This window comes from Cornus florida, unplaced genomic scaffold (genome assembly GCF_030987335.1).
Source record: "Cornus florida cultivar Cherokee Brave unplaced genomic scaffold, ASM3098733v1 CherokeeBrave_3.0.0_Hap2_Chr03, whole genome shotgun sequence".
Classification (NCBI taxonomy): Eukaryota; Viridiplantae; Streptophyta; class Magnoliopsida; order Cornales; family Cornaceae; genus Cornus; species Cornus florida.
In genome coordinates this window covers 57,753,580-57,778,094 of record NW_026775573.1, presented here as the reverse complement: position 1 = coordinate 57,778,094, position 24,515 = coordinate 57,753,580, and the positions used below count along the sequence as shown (strand labels likewise).

The following is a 24,515-nucleotide window of genomic DNA, read 5'->3' as shown; positions in this document are numbered from 1 at the left end:
AGGGAAAGAAACTGACGGAGCATCCCGGACATGGGAAAAAGACGACTTACCTAGGCACGGGTAAGAATCCTTGTGGGCGACCCACTTCTGTTTGTCCTTTCTGGTCCATCTCTTTCTGGATTGCTTCAAAGGATTCCGAGAGAGACCCTCCTCCTTCATGGCCTCACAATCACCATTCTCTTCTTCACCCAAAGACCCAGACTGCAGAGAACCAAATCTGTTACCCGAGAGCCGGTTCTGACAACACGAACCATGCCGGAAAGACTTCGGACAAACCCCATCCCCTTTCGTCATACTCAAACTCACCTTCGCCCAGTTCGTCTTTTCACTCCTCAACCAAGACCGTGATGCCGAGCATCTCTGAGATGTGTCCGGATAAGAGTCTTGAAAAGAGTGGCTATGATTCACTTCTGAGCTGGGCTGCCCACCTTGGAGTGAAATTGAGAGGTTTTTATTTGGGCCCCATTTAACCACCCTCTCCTTAGCCGATCTTGGCTTAACCTGGGCTGGTCCAGCAACAACAAGAGGCCCAGCAAGCTTGAGGCATCCATCCCTCTTAGCGGGCTTTGAGGGCCACCCCGGCCCAGAAAGAAGCCTAGAACCACCCCCTTTATACTTTTCCTTGCCAGGCCCTTTCGAGCCTTTAACATGAGGCCCACGTTGAAGAAGCCCAACCTCATCAGGCCCAAAAGAATTAGAATTAGAGTTCAAAAAACGCCGAGAGTCACGAGGCTCCACACGTGGAGGGGCAGCTGTCTTCCACACACAACGGTCGTCGTTCCTCCTCCAACCACGTGTCACATGAGAATTCTTCCCATTGCCACTCGCCTGAAGCGCGTGATGTCTCCCACGTCCCTGACCTTGATTCCGGCTGTACTGCACCTCCACCTTTTGGATCTCCGACTTAGATCTACCTCCACCACCAGATCTGCGAACCGGACGGGAGGCAGCCGACAACGCCGATGATCCCAAATCACCATTTCCAGCATAAGTCCCAGTCAACGGGACCATGGTTGGAGCAATCTCTTCAGATAACGAGATTCTGAATGCCCACTGACCATCCTCCACCACAATACTCGCCGGAATCACACCACCGTCAGCTACAGTTATCACAATCCTTTCCGTGTCGCCGGGATGACCAACAGGCATGTGGCCTAGCGGTACAAGACTCCTACTTCCCAAAGGGAGATCAGGGGTTCGAACCTCAATGGAGGCAGTGTGTGTGAGTCCCAACTAAGAAAAACAAAATGGTTTGGGATGTTTTTATCACTTTCTGAGTTTATTATTCTTCTTTCGCGCTCCGAGGGGCGGAGTGTTATAAGAAAACTTAAGTGCCCCAATAGGAGTCTCCTCAGTCCTCGCCATCAAAGGATCTCTTATATTACATTCCCTTTACAAATCCCACCATACAGACAAAGGGGGCCACCCTCCCAAAAACTTGGGCTTGGGAACCCACTATACAACTTCTCCAACCCTCTATCATGATTCTCGTCAACTGAGGTATAACCCAAAAGACCCAAACAAACCCAAGAGCATGGCCCAACTATCTTAAGCCACTGGGCAGTGCAGGAGAAGATGATCTATTGACTCTTCATCTCTCTTGCACATACAGCACCAATCCATGATAACATGTCTCCTCTTCAGGTTGTCCAATGTCAGAACCTCCTTGAACTGATGTCCATGCAAAAAATCCCACCTTGAGAGGAGCCTTAGTGCGCCACATAGCCTTCCATAGGAAGGCAAGACCTGTGGCACTTGTATATAATTAAAAACTATTGTGCATTGGAAAAAAAATGTTAAGCACTGATCATTGGTATAATTTTCCTTTTTATAGAAAAATCACTAGTCTCTCCACATATGCTACTAAACTCAACAAAGCCATCTCCCAACTACTTGGACTATGTCACTCTTCCTAACTGACAGACTCAGTGGTTTCTCTCAATTTATCTCACGAATGTTCTCATTTCTAATTCTATCCTTGTCTTGATGAATCATTAGAATCTTATTAAATTCACCAAATTATTCCAAAGCTCATGAATACCATGGAACTTTTTATAGAAGACAGTATAGGATGAGACTTCAACTTATAGAAACAACCAAAAGATCCATTAAACGATTTTGTAAAACTTTGACATATATATACGTATATCCAATTAGTGATAGTCAAAAAGAAAAGTTGTTTCAAGAAAATATAATATTAAAAAGATTATGTTAAATCAAAGATTTTTTCTTTCATTTGATATATGTAATCAGCCTTTAAATGATATATAACAAGTTGAATTTCTTGGATAAATAAAACTTTATATATGCTGACATGCAATGTGAAATAGGAGTGCAGCTAATAAGTTTGGCACTGAATTAGAAGGTTTTGTGCTTCAATCCATTTTTATAGTAATCAATTTCTTATCCCATCTTTTTTCCAGCAAGAGACATTATTATTCTACTGTAGACCTGCGTTGAGTGCTGGAAGGAGAAGACTGGAGACATATCAACCTTTGGTATTACTTCTCTCTACAAATATTAATAGGATAAGCTGCATAGTTGGACTCAATAGAACGAACATTATAGAGAGTGAGACATGCTTTAGCAATTTTTTACTTAACTCCAAAATGATCATTGGTCTGATTCTTTGCAATTGTTGCCAAATATATAAACACTAAACTTCTTATTAAATGAACCTAAGGGTTATACTTTTGACCAAAAAAATATAAAAATAAAAATAAACCAACAGGGGGCAGAGTATTCATTTACATATGTCCCATGCAAGATTGAATTTTTGATCTACTCAAGAATGACTGAAGGTCATATACAAGTTTCTTCTTTTTCCAGATGTGCAGAAATGTCAATCTTGTGGTCTTGCTTAACTCAATGGCTGTCATGAGACTCATGACATATTCTATATAAACTCCCAACTCTGGCCTCTAGGTGATATGGGGCAAGACAACTCCTACATCCTATAGAATTTGTATTGCTCTTCTTCAAGAAATTTGTATATGAGTAAAGGAGATTTTACAATCATCATAACCACCAGTCCCTGTGTAAATGAAATCTCATTCTCAACATCCTATGTCCTGTTCAGCTTAAACTTCTCATAACTGAAGTATTTACCCAATCTTTAAAGTGAAATCATCAAATTCCATCTGCTCACGATACATAGAGCCCGCGCAAAATGAATAAGAAACCTAAACTAATCCTTAATCCCCTCCAAATAGCCTTTCACAACAACGGAGATTGCAGCTATTGACGGTGGAGATGGAGAGATCAACATGGCAGCATATACTTGCGGGACACATCTAATCCTGAGATCTTGTGAAACCCACTTCTGTTTCGGATATTAAACATACCGCCGTTTCACTTTTTTTTTTCTTTTTCCTTTTTTTCCTTTTTTTAGCCAAATGGCATCATTTTGGACAACCCACTTAAGAAGCCAGTCCCAAATTGTTTTAGTTTGAGGGTACTTGTGTAATTTCAAAAAACTATTATTATTATTATTTTTTAAAAATTTTTTGCAGGGGTAAAATGGTAAATTAAATGAACCTTAATAACAGTTTAACTGCACTTTAACAGAGTGGGGGTAGGTTGCAACTTTTGGATAGTTGGAGGGGTTAGTTGCATCACAGCCTTCACAGGGGAGTGTTTGCAAACGCCTTGAAAGTTGAGGGGGGTTTTCTTGCAATGTACCCATATTAATACTAAGTAGAATGAGGATGATGATGATGATGATGCAAATACATATACTTATGCCCTTTCTTTACATTATACCTTCAGTTTCACACAAGGTTGGTTTCAAACTTACAAAGCATATGATGTGTATTTGTTCAGAAAAACAAAAATTCCATTTTTTTTATTTATTTTTTTTTTTGGCAAGTCAAAAATTCCATTCATTTCACAATGGAAGTAAGCAAACATATATGCATGCACACACATAAATGCTTTTATCAAAGACTATTTTATCAAGTTCAAAAAAAAAAGGGGGGGCGCAATATCTTTTCTTTGGGTGGACACCATTGTCATCCATGCGGGTTATTATAGTGGACTTTAATATCCTAAAGAAATTGTATATATTTTTTTTTTTTCCCTGAATGAAATTGCATATTGACCTTATTTGTTGTGGGTATTTGACCTCATCCATCCTCATGTGGCTATTTACGTGACACCTTCAGTAAGACACATGATATCAACACAAAAGTCCACCTGTCAAGCCTCCAACATGATGCTTAGCACTGTCCAAGGAACGAGCTCCCCAATCTCCAATTAATCCAAGGATACATCTCCATGGGACGTGAACCTCTCAGCAAGTATGAAATAAACACACACGTTGAATCTCCACAAAGCTTCAAAGAAACCAGACCCACAGTCCAGAATCCTGACACTTTAGCTTTCAGTGCATCGGCACAAGCAACAGATTCTATGGCAGCATGGTTGGTTCTCCTGATTAGCTTCCACAGCCAAAATCCCAGCCACAATATCACATCTCCTATGCGTCAACTACACCTTCTCCAGCCATACATCAACTTTTCCCAAATAATCTCCATCTTTCTCTACTCCATCAACTGAGCCACCTCAGCATGCACTGCATCCTGACGCACCTCAAATTGTCTAGGTGAAGAGCAGGCCTCAGGGAGCTTCTCGGCCACTGGTTATGCTATGATCCAACAGGGACCCTAGGGAAATTAATTTGGTAGCAGAAATTTAAGGTTCGTCCAGGTGTCCCTCTTAATATACAGCTCAACATGTCTCAAAAATAGAGAGATTCCACGAGACTTCTATAACCATATACCCCAATGACATCGCAACGCTAAATTGCCTCATAGATGCATGGTTGCATCCCAATAAAGCGTACTGAGGAAGTGTCATGGAATTGCCCTTCTACCGTATGGCAACACCCCACTGGCTGCACTACTGACACATGGGACCAACCCATCAGACCATCCCATTGGCTAGAGCACCTTGTGTCCTCAAACGTATCTCTTTTTATAAATAAGGGTTGACCTCCTTCTTTATCAATAGAGATTACGTATTTTCAGTATGCATTTAACATGTTTTCAAAACATTTCTAAAAGCCATTAAAAATGCCTTTGTTCACAACCAAACAGATCTGTACTTCTTTTCTCTTGGAACTGAAAAGCAGTAACTTTAAGGTTCCTTAGTCTTACCAACAGGCCTGTGGCCTAGCGGTACAAGGCTCTTACTTCCCAAAGGGAGGTCAGGGGTTCGAACCTCAGTAGAGGCAGTGTGTGTGAGTCCCAACTAGGAAAAAAAAAAGGTTCCTTAGTCTTATCAATTACTGCAACTCTTAAGTCTCACCCTAGCCAAATCCACATGGGACAACCATCTTATGTGTACAGCCACCGTCATCCAAAGGAACCATAGCTTCCATGATATTTATCTATTATTTGGCTTACATTTCCAACATCTTCCATGCCATTTCTTAACTTACTCCACAAATATACCATGCTTTTGTTTCTATCTACACCAACTAAGATTCCATCCCTAAATTAAAACATTACACATGATGATACAAATCGTTAACTAAAATAATTTCTTGATTGAGTAAATATGCTTGGTGACTGATGAACTTAAGATATATTACATGGAAATCTATAATAAAAAAAATAAAAGAGAAGTTAATTTCACTTCCATTTTCAACTTCTGATATGACCCAGTTCATATCTAAATTCAAGTTTATACATTAACCTCTCTCTTTTTCCCTGAATAGTTTATACATTAAGGTTATATATATATATATATATCATATATTTTAAATAAACAAAACACCAAAGCAAAATAAAACATCACAAAGTTTTGACCTAGCATTCTTATGTGTACTAAGTTTCAGCTACGTTGCAATAATATGTCGAGTTATCCTTATTTGAACCTGATAATATGTCGAGTTATCCTTATTTGAACCTGGCAATCAACATACTTAACTGATAGACTCCGAGTCAATTTTAATAAGATAAGAAGTACAATTGCAAAATACTTCAGCATAAGATATACAAAAACTATAAAACCAATACCAGTTAATCCAACCTGTGACATCTTTTGAGTGCCCTGTTAACTGCTTGATAATTGAAGGTGGCTGGGACACTGTGCATACTGTCAATGTTCCATCTGTTGCCCCAAATGCAAGTAGATCGGAACTCATGTGCCCAAACTTTATAATTGTAACTGGAAATAAAACTATTGAGTCTTAGTTCCTCTGAAAAAACAAAATAATCATCGAAGGAAAAATTAAAGGATGGCAATGAAACTAGTCTAGATTGATCCTCTATGAAATTACCCATGGATTTGCACTGGTCAAAGATGCATTGCATCCCTACGAAGGAATATGCAGGTTCAGCTCTTCTACGTGGTCTATCAGAATCACTTAAATTTGAGCTTAAACTAGCACTGTGACTCAAAGTTTGATTGCCGCTTCGTAGCTCCTGTTAAGAAAAGCAAGCATGAAACTTATAATAATTGTATGGAGAAAAAAAACTAAGACAAAATTTGTATTCAGCTGTTGTACTGTATTGACCTGTAAATATGCAATTGTTGTCATTCACTTTCTAAAGCGCCTAATCTAAACTAGTCATGAACTTGTGTCCAAAACTATAATCTGCATTATTTATTTTTTTTTGATAAGTAAAAACTATAATCTGCATTATAAAAAAAATTGCAATGCCTATATGACGTAGTCTAGTAAGGAATGTTGGATATTTACAAAACAACATATTCAAACAACAGTATCACCAAAATGAGCGTATGGGCAGCAGGGTAATAATTCAACAGATCTGATTTGCTTAAATCAACTCTTAAATATAATTGTTGGGATTGGCAATTTCCAATTTTTAAGGACCGTAAAGAATACGGCATATTAGTTGATTAAAAAATAGTACAATATAAACTAGGAAAAAAATATAGTACAATGTAACAATTAGCATATGTCCCAAGGCCCAAGTATCTCTAGTTGGCATGTTTGGCTTGATTAGCAGAGTCTTTTTTAAACCACACAATAAAAAACTTCAAATTATTTCAGAGCCAAAAACATGTCTGGTAGTCGCTTGTGTTTCTCAATTACAAATCGGAAAAAAGAGAAGAAATTGTTAATGTTGAACCAAAATTTAAGAACCTTATAGTTAAAGCTTTCACAATTGGAATCAGAGGTGAATGAGACAACATTCATCGCAAGCTAGAACAGGTAGAGAATGAGGTGTTCCGGAAGCAGTGGAGATTATCAAACTTAGATGTGGCAGTAGAAGGAAATAAGAAGAAGAAAAGAGGTCATAACTATTTCATGGCTGGAGAAAAGGATGAAGACGACAACATCTTGAGCAGTTGAAAAATTACAACTAATATTTATTATGTGTGAGGATGGGAACGGAATTGGTTTGAGCTGGGGCCTCCCTCCCCCAACCCCACACCACGAGAAAATATTCCTTATGCCAGTCCCGAACCTGCATCAAGGCAGGACTCGGCAAACGACTAAATAAAGACAACGTAGGGAGGGTTCCTGCGGACAAAATTTTCACATTGAAAGCCACTACAAGGATTGAAAAACTTTGTATGCCTGCTAATTGTTCAAAATGTCAGCCCATTGTTGGTGTACACTATGCATGAGACAGAGCAAGGTATAATAAAAGTCCCTCCTCCTTGTACTAAACACTCAATACAACTACACTTTTTCTTGGTCTTGTTTAGCAGCGATGACGCTTTGTCGTCAAATGAAATAAAACATCCTCATTTTGTTCTTACTGTTCGCAGACATATTAGAACTCGTCGCCAAGTACTGAACAGTCTTTAAGCAGTAGTTAGTATTTGTCAAACAACTAAACTGGCCATTTACATAGGTGCAATAGTAACTAATTACTTATTTATCCTTATGGGGACAGGAACAAGGTGTTTACACAAGTAAAACCCAACCCTGTTCCAGACCATCTCTGGTTGGCTTTTAAAACCCCCATCCTCACACCAACTGCATTCAACATTGCTCCATGCCCATCCTAGTAAGGAGTGGGAAGGGTTACTTGTCATCCCTAGTAGTGGAAATTAGGGTAGAAGATAATCCAAAACCAAGATATATAACCAGGACCCACCTCCCATGTTTATCACAGCCACCATAACCACTTAAAAGAAAATAGAAGTGAAATTTTTTGTTTACCAGAGCTTTAAATTTAATAGAAGAATTGGGTTGTGATAGAAAAGAATGAAAAAATAGAATTCATGTTGCCGACACATTCGTATAGGATCAACACAAGGAGGAGGAGGAGGAGGAGGAGCTTTGAAAATTATAGAGTTGTGGCCCATGCAGATCCCTGATGCCAATACTACAGAATTAAAGAAGTACAATCAGCCAATGAATCATGAAAAATTATGTTTGTGATCTTTGTCATAACAAACTGAATAAAAGCAGCAAGATCACAAGGAGACACCTAGAAAGAGCGAGTGAGAGAGAGAGAGAAGGGCAGAGAGTGTGGGTTATATTCAATCCATAGTCCACTATGAGTAATATGCATTAAGATTTTGTAAAGAATAGATCATAGGTTTTGTTTTATCACATAAATAGCACTTTTACTAAATAAATACACAAAAGCCTTGCGATGTAGAACCAAACTCATTAAAATTAATCAATCAAAAAGTATAAAACCCTATTGTAAGCCTTATATATGGGCAAAACCATAAGCAAGCCTAAAGAAACACTAAAATAAGAAAATGTGAAAATAACACTAAAAATAAACATTCCAAAAATTAAAAAATAAATATGTAACCTAAATTCACCAAAAATCCAAAATTCTATTTATCGAGGCCCTTGGCGCTTCTCCCAGAGTACAAATAAATCATATGTGGTTCATGGTTGCAAGTTGTATCTTTATTTCCATTAATTCTTCCGGCTGAGAAGAACCTTTTTCTTCGGAGAGTTATGATGGAGATCAATATACAACTCGCAAGCACAAGGCGCATATGATGTGTACCTACTCTAGGAAAAGGGTCAAGGATAACTTTTATATATATATATATATATATATAAGGAGCAAGGATTAATAAAATTAGGGATTTTTGGTATAATTAAAGCTGTACATTTATTTTTATTTTTTCTTTGTAATGTTTAATTTTTTGGGATATATGCATTTTCTTATTTCAAGGTTTCTTTTGGTTGGTTATGATTTTGCCTGTACTAAGGTTTACAATAGTTGTCAGTACCATTTGATGATTTGATACTATTACTAAGTATTGAGATACAGATTTTTCTCCCCAAAATTCTTATTCTTCTCTATTCTTTTTATCTTCTTTCTCTTCTTATTTCTTCTTCTTTGGTTCTACAAAAAGAGGCATCGGAGCAGTCCCAGTCCAACATCACAATGTCACGCAAATAAGTAACTAGCTATTCTATTCATACAACTCAATACTTGGTAAATTAAATTTTGTTAATAGTGAAAATTACAAATAAACAAAAAGAAGTGTGATTTTCATTTATTCCTTTTCTTTCTGGAGGGGATGGGGCTGTGGATGTTACAATAAAATAGCTCCTAAGTCCTTACACACCTAATGTTTCCATTTGATGTGGAACATATTACACGCACGCAGAATCCATTACTCATTCTTAATATTAATGAATAGCAGCAATTCAAGGTGAAGACAAAATTTAACAAAGATCAACAAAAAATCATAAGGTGGTGACACATACCTTGCTAGAACTCCAGCTGTCCACCTCTAAGAAAAGGGAGAGTGGACCTGGAGATGGTAACCATCGCCCACTGATGCATCAACCAGTAAATTACCCTGATGTCAGAATTGTATGGAAAATTTAAATAATACTCACAAATCAGAAAGCTGCATGGTCATGTAACTTTTTCACAACATATTATAAATATAGGGTAGATGGGAATGAATTTGAGTACTCATAAACTTGGTAAAAGGATGGGCCCAAAAAACTGAAATAAATGTCTATTATCACATCTCTGTAACTCATCTAAATAAATAAAATTAACTTTGAGTGAAGGAACAATTCTACACCCTCCATCCTGCAACTAGGAAGAGATATAAAATTATTTGATTGCAGTGTTTTGAAATTAATTCATACCAGAGAATTACTGGTCGGTCAGATACACGTAAAATTGGCTAAAATATATATATTTATGGCAGATTCCTCATTACCAATCAATCTGATACTTTAGTGATTACAATCTTCTTTTGCTGCTAGGTCTGTATCTATAATCTTCAATGGTCAAAATTTTAAAATAAATAAAAAGAAAAATACTTGCATACACGCATGCAATGATGCAAATATTAAAAACTCACTTTGATGATGCTAATATGAGTAATCATGATGATAATCATTTTAGAGTACCCATGAATAATAAGTAAATCTCAGCAACCTGTTTCCAGGAGTGCTTGAATGGCTCGGTATATGCAAACTTTCCCAGTTACTTGGCCTGTTAATGTAATTGCGGAAGGCCACATAACCTTTTCCGTTGCATCTCCAATCCTTGAACATAAATCAGTGCACTAGGTCAGTGATATTTTTCTTTGAGTCTAAAGCACTACTTGTAGAAGTATTTAACAAAAAAGGGTAACAAACACATTTACATAGTAAATTAAATGCTTGGCAATCATTGGAAATGAAAGTAGAAGGACCTCTCTAATAAAAAAATACTTAACAAATTAGTTGACTAATAACAAAGTTCTAAGGAACAACTTGGTTTCATGATGGATACTAGAAAGCGCTACCTAAATTTCAATTTAATAAAACAGTAGCTACAGTGCTCTTTAGGCTGTCATTTCAGGACTGGGAGTTGAACGAGGTGAGTATTTTTCTGGACCAATTGTATCGGCAGGAAGGAATTGGTAGGGGGCATGACAATTTGATATGGATTCCCCCTTCTCACGATCGTTCTGAAGTAAGATCTTTTTTCTTATGTCTGTATAATTTTGTTAGCTTTGTTTTCCCTTGGAAAACTATATGGCGCTCTTCGGCACCTACTAGGGTGGCATTCTTTGTGTGGACAGCTGTGTGGGGTCAGATTCTGACGATTGATAATTTGAGGAAGAGGGGAAATTGTATTGTTAATTGGTGTTGCCTTTGTAAGCAAGATGGGGAATCTGTTAATCATCTTCTAATGCATTGCCCTGTGGCGTACGATTGCTGGAATCTTATTCTTGGATTGTTTGGCATGTGTTGGGTAATGCTACGTTCTACTAAGAATTTGATTTATGCCTGAAGAGGATGTCGCGTGAGCAGAGGTGTGCGCCATTTCTAGAGAAATGTCCCACATTGTGTATGGTGGAGCATTTGGAAGGAGAGACACAGTAGAATGTTTGAAGGGAAAGAGTCGTCTACGGCGACACTAAAACTTATTATTATTCGCTCTCTCTTTAGTTATGTGAAGAAGAGTTCTTGCTCTTCTTCTGATGCTTTAATTTATTTTCTGGATTCGTTGGGGCCTTAGTCCCCGATTATTGTTATAGGGACGTATTTCCCTTTTGAACGCTTTTTTAATTTATTGTTACTTATCAAAAAAAAAAAAAAATTATAGTACCTTCAGCTCCTTTGAAATTCCAATGACATAATTGAAATTAAATTAATATTTGATTACTCTAACAAGTTCAAGCCCTTCAGAAGAAACTCACAGGTGGAATTATTATGTCAAGTCACCTAATCTTCAACTTCATGGTTTTAACAAATAAATGACATCTATGTTATAATTGTTCCTTTTGAAAGTATAACAGATGCGAAATTATAGTAACAAAAGGCAATATCATATAGAAAGAGAGAATGGGGCATAGATGACCAATCAGGGGGCAATGGCCTCCGTGAGCTCTCATTGCTACCCATTGTGCTGCCTTGAATGCTTACATTCTACTCTGAACAAACTCCATTAGGTGAAGAAACGTTGATGAGGATCGATATCTTTACATTAGAAGGGTAATAATATCCCCAAGGCTGTGGCAATTGGAATCTTTGACAGAAGCTATGCATGCAGTCGGCAGAATCAGACTCAATAATTAAACCACCAGTCCTGAGAACCTTGAACATCTAACAAGCACTAGAAGCATCTGCATTTCAAGCCGAGTCCCAAAAGATTCCTTTTAATGGCTAATCTATAAATTAGATTTCCCCGAAGGAAAGTCCCTGAACATAATGTACCTTCAACTGACCAGCAAGATAAGCGATCCAACCAGATCCAATGGCCCAATGGGTCAATGTAATTGAATATAATGATCTTATATTCAATTTTTTATATAATGTTATTAGATTCACATTCAATGGGAAGGGAAGGTGAACAGAGTTCCTCTCAGCTTCGGTACAATTTGTCTACTATTTCACCTACTTAAATATTTTAACTACTAGGATGTGACATCAGGGACAATATCAGAGTAAAAACCCTTCATTTTGAACATAATTAACAAATTAAATACGAACATGTAATGAGGAAATTACACTGCACACATTCAAACTTGGATCTAAGAATGAATACATATGCATACATATAGATATGAAAATATATGCATTTATATATATAGATATATATATATATATATATATATAACGCACCTTACGGCGGAGAACACCGGATTGAGCCTTGCGATAGAGAAGAAGACGGCGAATTCCGATGTAATTGAGATCGGAGTCGGCAGTAACAGGCTGAAGCATACAGCTGAAGGATTCTGGATCTGTAACGTCCACTTTCGTCGTCTTCTTCAACTGATCTTCAGACGAGCTCTTCTCGGTCGTCTGCTCCGCCATCCTATGGAACTTCCGACGAATCCTTCATCAGAAGCCGTTCATCGGATCAGTCAATGCAGATCGCTTCTACTTTCTCTCTCTAAATCCTCTATCAGAGTATCGAGATCAGATGTTTAAATTGCTTCTCTGGCTGAAGAGTATCGTGTGGACGTATTTCGAGATCGCAAGGCCTGGACCCAATTTCAAATTGTGGAGTGGTGATTTTTGTGCAGACCATGTGAACTATAAGTTTTTTTTTTTTTTTTTTTAAACGGCAAAAATGTTTGATAATTTTACCATCAACACCGATTAATTCTCACTAATTCTATTCTATCCCAAGTCATTCATTTCGTGTAATTTGGTTCAATCTTATTATGAAATTTTTTTTTTTTTTTTTTAACAGCAAGAAATACATTTACATATCTTGAGGTGAAAAATGATGACTAAACTACTCAAATGATTCAGTTTCCGTTCAAAAAATAATAAAATACTCAAGAATAAATTGGTTTACCAGTTGAAGGTAAAAAACCAAACCACGTGCGTGTATATTGTAGTATTCAATTGCTCTTTTATCTTGTCTGCAAGGTGCAGTATAGTCGCTTTTAATTATAATCTTAAGATTTAATCCAACGAGAATGAGATAATCAATCTTATTTTTCGCTGTTTTAAGGTATTTATCAACTTTTTATTTATCATTAAATATAATTAGAATGAAATGACAAAATTAGACCCTAATTAAAGGAAACAAAAATGAAAGATTTTGACAACACCCTCCCTGGATTGCAGATGAATCAAGGTTTCATAAATATTATTATTATGTTTTTTTTGCCATCTCCATTCTCACTGGAAAGGAATAGTAGCTAGAAAAATATTTGTTAAGAATTTAAACAACCAAAAATTTTGGATGGAAGTAACGTCCAGTACCAAAGAAAAAACATGACAAGAAGATTTAATTGAAGGAAAAAAAGAAAAGAAAGGCTGATTAAAATATTAAGATCAAAAACCTCCACCTGTTTTATAACTTTAAAATTATATACATACAAAATGAAATTTTACAAAGGCAAGAACACTATCATTAAGGCAATGTTTGGCAAAAGAACAGTATCATTATCCTAAATTGCTTATCGATTCCAAGACGCACACTACTGATCGGAAAATCATCCCTCTAATAAGTGCTGAAAAACTTAATTTAAGTACGACATCGATATAGCTTTGCAAATACAATTTTCGTAAATCTGCTAATTCGTTTAACATAAACCCTAAACACTATGACCAGTAGAAAAAGAACTATAAAATCAAAAATTAATATATACCGAAAAATGTATATATATAAATTATCAAGTTATCATGTTTTTCTTTGGTACCCGTTTTTTATATACAAATTCTCTTTAATTTACTGAATGTTCTCTGATCGGCCTACAGAGCAACGGACTAGTTAAATTCTTCATTTTTGTTTTCTTTAATGAATGGTCTAGTTTTGTCATTTCATTTTAATTATATTTAATGGTAATGAAACAAATATGTAAGTTTCTTTAAATAGAAAAAAGAAAGGCTTATTAACTTATTGTCACCGGATTAGATCATAAGATTATAATTAGAAGTGAGTATACTTTTTCCTACTCATTAAAGAGCAATTAAACACTACTTTATATATATATATATATATATATATATACTGTTGTAAAAGTGTAAGCCTTTTTCTCTATTTTTTATTACTTTTTAGTTTTATTTTTTCATTAAAGAATATCATTAAAGCATTCATTTTCTCTATTTCTTAACTTTTTTAATTTTAGAATTTTTCATTAAAGAGTCTCATCAAACACCTAAGAGCATCTCCGGCGATCTGTTAAAAAACTTTTTTTGTGTAAAATATACACTGCCACATATAATTCTCCACATATGATTTATAAATTTTTTTCATCTCTAGCAGTTTGTTAAGATCCACTGTCACATCACCAATGTGTAAAAGGGTTGTATATTTTACACAGCCACGTAAGCATATTTTCTTTTTCCTCCCCCTTTTTCACTTGTGGTTCTCTTTCTTCTCTCTCATTCCTTTACTCACGCTAGAGGTGGCAATATTTGACACGACACGCTAACACGACACGAGATAAGCGGGTTAGGGTTTTAGTTAATCGTGTTCGTGTCATAATCGTGTCAACACGGATTGACCCGCTAACTAAACGTGTCGTGTTCGTGTTTGACCATGTAAACACGATTATGACACGATTAATCCGATTAACTAAACGTGTCAGATAAACGTGTCGTCTTCGTGTCAAAAATGACCCATTTAGCAAAATATGTCGTATTCGTGTCGAAAATGGCTTAAATGTGTCTTTTCGTGTCGTGTCAAATCTTGACTCATTTATTAAACAGGTTTTGCGTGTCGTGTCGTGTTATACGTATAATAATCGTTTCGTGTTCGTGTCAAGGGTTTTAGACACGATTAATAATTGTGTCGTGTTCGTGTCAACCCTAATCGTGTCCGTGTCGTAATCGTGTGGACACGAACACGACACGCCAACACAAATTGTCATCTATAACTCACGCATCTAGTATGAAACATTAAGGGTTAATTACACTCACACCCCTTGAGGTTTGCTCTATTGACAGTTAGATGAAAGTTAGCTCTTTTTTTTAACAATGGCACCCCCTTAAGTTTGGTAAAGTTAACAAAGACCCCCAAATCATCATTGCCACATCCTATGCACTATAAAATGACCTAAATACCCTTTGAATTGTCAACAACCATATTTATATCATAAAATGACTTAAATGCCCTCTCTCTCACACTATATTAACAATCCATAACCACAAAATAGATATATATATATATATATATATATATATATATATATATATATTGTAACGACCAAATAGAATCTAGCTGGTTGCTGAGCCTATCATCTGGCTAACACCAATTACAAAGCCTAATCGAACCCACCACTATCAACTATAACCAACCTTATAATATGTATATTAACACACTTACATACTCATATGTGTATATATATATATTGTAACGACCTGGTCATTTACCTTCCTTTCTTTTTTCCTGAAATTTTACGGATAAATTTTTTTCCGTTTAATTTTATTTTCTGAGCTCTGTTTCTTGTCACATAGTGTCTTCTCGAGTGCTCGAAAATGGTTTCTGAGACTCTTTCGTGTGATTGACAACTTCCTTTGAGGACCGAGTTATTTTCGCATTTTCACTTTTCGGACACTATGCACTATTTCGTCATTTTCCCTATTCTGTCTTATCTCCATTTGTCAGTTTTTGGCACAACCTCATTTTTTGTGCTCGGAGTTAGCTTTTGACTTCACGTGTCTTCATCTTCAGTGGTTTCCTCGAAATACGTATCTTTACTTTTGCAAGAAAGTACTCTGGTTGCTCCCGGTGTCCATAGGGGCATGGATGCATAATTCTTTATAATCTTTTTCATTTCTTGGGGTATTTTTCATAAATATCTTTTGAAGATATTTTATTTCAGGGGCATCTAAGAAAATATCTTTTGGAAGATATTTTCATTCTGGGGTAGTTTCGCAGTTAACCTTTTTTGTAGGGGACATTGTGCAATAAACGAAAGTTATTGCAAAATGTCTTGTCTGGAGCCTGGATCTTTGTACGGGATTTATTTTCACATTTCGTCAAGTTATGGACTCTTGGGATTTCCTTCTGGTCATTTTTCTCCAGTTTCAGAGTTTTTGGACTCAGTTGCCGCCGAACTTGTTCGGGGCATATCTCTTTGCTTGGGACTCAGTTTTCGACGGCGTTTCTTCCGTTGTTCATATTTTCTCATTTTGAATCTTTTTTGTTCACGGAGTTTTGCCGTTTGAGCTCGTTTGCTCAAAATTCACTTTTTCGGACCCGGCGAGGTCCGTTCGGGGCACTTTTTGAGATTTCTATAAAAAGGAGATGAGATATTTCATTTTTCATCTTCCCCACTCTCCTTGCATGACCTAAAGCAGCCATGGATGTTCATGGCGCTGCCACTTTCTCTCTCCTCCTTTGCTCTACTACTTTCCTAAGTGAAAAGTCCTCGGCCTTCATGTTTTTTGTTCCCCTCGATGTGTTCTACCATTCCCCCTTATTAGAATTCATTTCTGACCATTTCTTGAGTTTGAGTTTGAAATCAAGTTGTGATTTTCATGGGGCTTCCTTCGGATTCATGTTGATCGTGTTGTCCCCAACAAAACCCTTCGGTTTCGACAGATTCGGAACACTTTTCTTCCGATGGGGATTTGAGATTTTCATCTCAATTTGAGGTAGGGGGTGTTATAATTTACTTTCTTGCTATATTGCATGCTTGTGATGCTTATACAACTTGATTACATGCTTGAATCACAAAATTTAGAGATTTTATTATTTATTTTTCTTGTGAAGGATTTAATTTTCCCGGTAGTCCATAGCTTTGTTTAAACATGTGGCATAATAGGATATTACCCTTTGACATGTTCATTGACATATATTAAATCTAGATTATTTGGACAAGTATTGAAGTTTTTATTTAATATTTATTTTGAATAAAATATTAAATCATGTGGCCTTAACTAGTTTGAAATCAATATGTGTTAGCATATTATATTAGGCCTTGGCATGCTCTTCAACATAGGTGAATTTGAGAGAAATTGGAAGTGTTTTGAAATCTAGTAATATTTAATTTATTAGATTAATTAATTTGCTCCAAGTGTACTATTGATCCCGTTGGATTTTCGACTTGGTATTCTTGATGTGCATGCCATATAGTTTCACATATATTAAATATAGAATATTTGATTAGGTTTTGAAACCTTACATTTAATTAATTTCTTTGTTTGAGATTTAATCCTCATGATGATATACAACTTGGAATTAAAGTGTGGCATGCTAGTAATTTAGGCCTTGGTTTACTTGTTAACATATATTATATTGGAATCATTTGAATGAGAATTGCATCTTTTATCTAATATTTATCTTTGGTGAAAGTTAAATTTATATAGATGTAACTTGCATGAAATAAGCTTGTTATGTGATATTACAATAGGTCTTGGCATGTTCCCTAACATATGTTAATTTGAGAATATTTAGATGAGTTTGAAAATCTAGAGATTTTAATTAAAAGGATTAATTAAAATCTATTTAATGGTTCCATTGGCTTAATTAAGTTTTTAACTTGATATTTGTAATGACCATGACTTGTTTACTAGCATATAGTAATTTGGGACCATTCGAAGTTACTTTAGAACCTTAGGATTTAAATTAGCATGATTTAATTAAAATTCTACTTTATTGTTCCAATAACCTAATTGAGTTTTAGAATGGATATAGGTGATGACCATGTTATGTCCTTTAATATGTATTAATTTGAGGTTATTTGGAATTGAATTGGAATCTAGAGAATTTAATTGTATTTATTTAATTAAATTCTATCTAATTGATCCATGGAATTTAATTGCGTCTTGAAAGTTGTTTCTATATTTAAATCATAGACTTGGAGTTGTTGTATATCCACTTGGTTACATTTGAGCAATTGATACCATTATTGTTATATTTAAATTCATGAGCTTATGTTTTCAATGTTGAAAGATATTGTTATAGCGTGTAACGAATCGTACACTGAAGATTCGACATTTGTCATGCCATAGTAGTTGTAGACTTAGTACATGTATTGTATGTGTTTCCAAATTTGGTTGTGCTTGGTAGATAGTTGATATCTTGTATATACATGTTAATATATACGTTGTTGCACAACTTGTTGATTTTGAAAACTTGGGGATGCCGTTGTTTGGTTACGGCTAGAACTTAGTTCTAGTACGGGGGATTGTCCCTCTATACAGTCTAGTGCGCACATAGGGAGGTTATCCGTGGGCTAGTAACCCTAAAGTAATTATGGTGTCGGTCTGATCCGGCGTGACGTCCAAGTATCCACTTTGTTTAATTTTGCATTTCATTTCAAGTTGATAACTAGATGATATCGTAACTTATTGTTCCTTATATGATTTCCTATTTTGAGTTTCAAGATATTTACTTTAAGAAATCATACTTTATGCATTGTATTGGAGGTTCCAATGTTGGTTAATGGCATCGATATTGTGATTTGTGTTTTGATGTTCTAATTTAGCTTAGGAATGATCCTATAGATTTATTGGAATATAAACGTTAGGTGGCATGACCCACTTTTGTTATTTTCGTGCATTAGGTTTCAAGTCGATGGCTTTGAGGATTTGTATTTTGTTGCCTTGTATAACATGTTTTTATGTTGTTCAATTACATTGATAATGTGATTCATGTTAACTATAAACTTGTCGTATTCCTTGGATTATCCCGACCTTGATTCGTTTCATATACATAAATGTATCATGATCCTTGTTGCTTATACTCCATGGTAGCTTAGGATGATCCCTGAGTCTAATATTTAACATAGACATAAGGTGGCATGATCCCTTTTTAACTATATCATGTTAGTCCTAAAAATCTTTAAAGAAATCGAATCGATGCATGCTCATTCTCTACGAGTAAACTTGTTTACTCACTCTGAAGTTACTGGAGGATTTGATCAGGTACGAAGACTTGGTTCGTGATGCTTGCCGTTCATTGGGATGTCTTCCAGCTTTTCAGTTTCCTTTTCATGCAAATGTTAGCATGAAAATGCCATTGTTATAGCCTTGTGTATAAAACTTGTATTCTTTGAATCCATATATGTAAAGTGTACATAAGTGCACTCCTTTTTATTGTGTTCAACATGTATAAGATGAGTCCGGAGGCCAATGACATGTAACTTGTATTCTATGTAATTTTATTCTCAAAGTTATTATGAAAACATTGAAAAACCACAAGTCTTTACCTCATAACTTTTGCATCGGGCGTGGGAATTCCATTCTTTTTTTTTTCATAGGGTTTTTGTGATTATGTATGAGGCGTGGCCAAGGGCCAAATACCATTTAGTGTTTATTTTTGCATTTTAGTTCACATATTGCATTTTTGGGCTAAATAGTAGAAACCGAGCCTTTAAGGGTTCATTTTCAAATCGGGTGGTGTAAAGTGTGTTCCAGCACCTCTACTAGGTCTCATTAATCTTATATAAAGTGTGGCCAAAGGCCAAACGGTCATGTTTTTCATTTCAAGTCCATTTTTGCCTTTTTGGCCGCTGGGGGGTCGGATTTTGCATCGACGGTATTTTTAAACCATAGACCATTGTAGCGCGTCCAAATAGGTAAGTTACGTTTGCGTGTATGATCGTTTTCAAGAAAAACCCCTTCCTTGGCAATTTGAGCCTTCTAGGGATTCATTTTGTACTTTTGTTGCATAATCTGATTTGGGAGGCTGAGAGAGAGTAACTAGAGAATAGAGAAACAAAGAGGTTGGGGAAAAAGCTTTCAGCTATGGACTGAAGGTGTACCACAGAGGGAAGAAGAGGTTGATGGTGAGGAGGAACTGGAGCAGTAGGAGAATTGCCGGTAGTCTACAGTTCGTCAGAGAATTTAGCAACGGCGTTGTAAGGTTTCAAACCAAAACCTAAAGGCAACTTTCAGACTATCTCTTTCCCCATAAACTTGTGTTCTGTGCATCTTATATAGACTCCAGGAACTTAATTAAACTATTAAAAACGGATTTTATGCATGCTAGATGATTTCTGAAATCTCTTCTATGTTTTTAAAGTTTAAACCCATTGTTGCTTAAACTGTTCTGTTGTGAGTTTAATTTCTGTCGTTTGATTTACACTGGAGTATGAGAGGTTCTAGGTCTGTAAGAAACTTAAATAAAATCCTAAAGATGCTACAAAGAGTTGGGGATAGGATAGGGAGCTTTGCCGGAAACACAGAAGGTAACCGGACGAAGCAGGGATGAAGCAACGGAGCAGAGGCGGCTCACAGGGGAGCAGAGGCGGCTCTTAAGGGGAAAGAGCCGGCTCCCTAAGTGAGGGAGCCGGCTCCCAAGCATGAAGAGCCGGCTCTCCATGAGGGAGAGCCGGCTCTGGATGATAAAAAGCCGGCTCCCAAGTTGGGGAGCCGGCTCCCTTGAATAGTAACCCCTTCGGATGTGCATCATTTGTGGATCATTTGCATTATATGTACCGGTATGGGACGGTGACATATCAGGGATGGATTAGATCAAAAAGCTAAGTCTTACCCCTTTCATACATACGGAATGGATTAACTAAAACAGTTAACTCCTACATGGATGCATGTCCTGTCAACTAAAACAGTTGAACGACATAATGGATGGTTGTTTTATTTTTCTGTGTTAGGAAGGATTTAAATATATACTTATGGTGCCGTGACACAAGCTTGAGTCTCCCGATCACGGTTAGGGTGAGTATATTGCATTGGATGGATAGCTAGATATAGCTGATGTTCCCTGGTAGGTCTAGGTACTTGGCCGCTGGAAAGCGTGTTTTATGTGTCACCTTCTACCCAGGTTGAACTAGGTTATAGGCTAGTGAGCATCTTATAGTGTGTATATATCTATATGGACTATTTTAGATATTGCCGAGCTATCTAGGATGTATCTGCGTATCGGGGTTATGTACGGATTGTAGTAGGATGGAACTTGCATGTGGGCCTGACCCACCTTTATTTTTCAGGTGTTCGTGAGTACCAGGCTTAGGGCTTGATCGAGGTGATGCAGATACAGTCACTCACTCTTCCGACTACATAGGATTTTATTTCTGTATTTTATTTACAGTTAAGGATTATTAAGGGTCCACTTGGTGGATTCCCGAGTTGTAAGGATTGGAGAATTAAATTAATTAAATTATATTAATTTTCAAATTGGAGGTTATTTCATATTAGATTTCTTTTCAGCTATTTTATTTTATTTCATTTTCATTGTATATTCTGTGTTCAATTACATATTGATTGTTTGGTATCTCTCGGGTCTGTGCCCGGACTTGATCACCCGTGGTTCTAGATCCGAGGGGTATCACAACTATCCAAAGATTAGATATATATTTTAATCAGGATTTTATATAATTGTTATTTGACACCGTTATAGAAATTATTTTTCTTTTTCTTTTTCTTTTTTGGTAATTAGTCAATTCAATTGCAATCGTTGTTGCATATTTTTTGTTTTTGTAGAAAGTGAAATATAGGGGGAAATAATTACTTTTTTTCCTATAATCGCGAAGAAGTAAATGAATCAAGTAAGTTTATAAAAGTTATGTAGGGTCTTGAGTACAATACGTGGTTGGTTGTTATTGGATGATATTTTTTTACACAAAAGGTTTGGTTGTTATTGGATGATATTTTTTTGCACAAAAGGTATAAAACAATCGTTGGAGCTAAAAATAGGTAATACAAAATTTTTGTGTAAATCTACTCTGACACATTAGATTTACACAAAAATATATACACAACGGTTGGAGATGTTCTAATATTTCATATTCACCTCATCAAATTTTAATTCTCAAAAATTATTTAATTCTCACAAATTCTAGATCCCTAATTCACAATATTCCAAAAAAAAAAAGTGTAACACTTACCATTTTTTCTATTAAAGAATCTCATTAGGCACATAATAGTTCATACATTTTCTTTATTTTTTAACATTTTTTATTTTATATTTTTTCACTAAAGAGTCTCATTAAAACACATTATGGTAATTATGCCTCATCAAAATTTAATTCCTAAAAAATTATTTAATTTCCATAAATTCCATTGTTCATGTTAACCTCATCAAATTTTAATTTTCAAAAATTTATTTAATTCCTAAAAATTCTAGACGCCTAATCCACAATATATCAAAAATAAAAATAAAAATAAAATAAAATCTATATCTATATCTATTTACTATTCAAAAAGTGTAAAGAATTTTTTGAATTTCCAAACATTGTTTACATTTTTAAAAATAAGATTTTAACTTTGATTCAAAGTGAAATAATTTTTTTCTAATACAATTATGATTTCATTGGTTATTAATTGTGATACCCCCTAATTTTGGAGACATGGGTTGATTAAGTTCACGCTTACAAAATCAGGGGATATCAAAACAATTAATATTTAGCAATCATATAATACAAAGATAAATAAAATAAAGACTAAATAAAATGCTGAAGAAAACTAATAAATAATAATTCCATTAAATATTAAATCTCCAAAGGTTACAACTCGGAAATCTCATAATTTAAGGACCCTTTAACCAACATCTATTATCCAGAAATCCATAAATAAAACTAAAATTAAATGACTTAATAACATCCTACATTGAAATAAAAGAATAGATGATAGATAAGCTTCTAAGTTACGGATCCTCAACCTCGAGACTTGAACTTTTACGAACCTGAAAAATAAAATAAGGTGGGTCAAAACCCACGAACAAATTCCCTCTAACAAGCCCTTTAAAATAGATTAATAGTACATCTCTAACCACAACCATCTTAATTCCAATTTTAGCCTTTAATATATAGTAATAAATAATAATACATAACATCACCAATAATAATTAATACCTCCATAATTCCAACCGTGGATAAATAAATAAATATATATATATATATATATTTGTATATATACGAACCTAACCATCGTTAACATAAAGCGTTCCCATCACATGGAAACTCCATTTTTCCAAAATTAATCCAAATGGTTGATTAACCATTAATAATACCATACTCAATCCTAGGAGCATTTTATTTCCTCCTATTCACATAACCATAACCATAGATGTTTATTTAACCAATTGATATTCCAATTATATCCTGACAATTAATCCATGCCTCCAATAGTATGATCTTGTTCATACTTAGTAAATGACAATTCATTTATATCTCTGGCAAATAATTCATGCCTCCAAATCAACCGTATCCCGTAAGCATAAATTGAAGCACAATAAAGCATACAATAAGCAACATAGGTACAATACAAGCATATACAAAAAGATATAAAACAATCCTCTAAGCTTTCCATTCCAAATACAGCATGTCAACACATGATAAATATCATAGAACAATTTAATAAATTGTTTAAACATGTTTCCAAAACCAATAACCATATAAGCATCCAAACTTTCCTTTAAATTAATTTATGAACTAATTTACTCATTCCTTTGTTAATCCATTTAGCGTTCTTAATATTTATACGCATTCTAGTATTTAATTAGGTCTATTGGAACCCTAAAACTCTATAAAAACACCCGTGGATCAATACTGGACAACCAAAACTCGAAACCAAGTAGTAGGGCAATTGAGTCGGCTTAATTACCAACTAAGTCGGCTCTCTGCCCAACCGAGTTGGCTCAGTTACAACTAAGTCGGCTCGGTTGAGCCTGGGTTGTCTTCTTCCTCGCGACAGCAGCTTCCGGCCTCTGTAACTTGTCTGTTTCGCCTTCGATTCGTGTAAGAACAATCCTAATTAATTCTAGGACGATCTAATACATGATTTAGCATCTAAATACATATTATAAACATGATATAACATAATTCATCCACATCAAAACAACCAAACCCAATTCATAAAAATACATATATACATATATATTCAACCAGTTTTCTTCCATGTTTTAAACACTAAGTCTAGGTGATTAGCATGCAATTATAATCTAGATTATGATACCCAAGATGTAGAACTCATGGGTTCTAAGAGGAGAGGTAGAGAAGAACTTGCTTGAAGTTTCAAAATGAAATTGACTCCACAAGCTTCTCTATTCTGATATGCAACTTCGGCTTCTCTCTGTGTCGCCGTCGTCTCCTTCCTTGGTCTAGCCATCCCTCTGGTTCAGCCTTCCCTTCCTTCTTCTCTCTTTCCCTTTCTCTCACTCGGTTTCCCTCTTTTTCTCACGGCAACTCTCTGTTTCTCAGCTGCCTCCTTACCCTCTCTTCTATTCTCACGTAAA

At 35.6% G+C, this 24,515-nt stretch overlaps 1 protein-coding gene across 1 annotated transcript in view; it reads right to left on the bottom strand.

The window, feature by feature from the left end:
- The window catches only part of LOC132300597 (uncharacterized), a 39,142-nt gene extending 26,112 nt beyond the window's left edge, over window positions 1-13,030 (bottom strand). Inside the window, exons 1-5 of the mRNA XM_059797763.1 lie at window positions 12,536-13,030; window positions 10,359-10,468; window positions 9,668-9,737; window positions 6,284-6,428; window positions 6,034-6,171 (exon numbers count right to left, since the gene is read on the bottom strand). Coding sequence (XP_059653746.1) covers window positions 6,034-6,171; window positions 6,284-6,428; window positions 9,668-9,737; window positions 10,359-10,468; window positions 12,536-12,727 — 655 coding nt within the window. The 5' untranslated portion in view covers window positions 12,728-13,030. The remainder of the gene's footprint in view (window positions 1-6,033; window positions 6,172-6,283; window positions 6,429-9,667; window positions 9,738-10,358; window positions 10,469-12,535) is intronic.
- Between the last annotated feature and the right edge of the window lie 11,485 nt (window positions 13,031-24,515).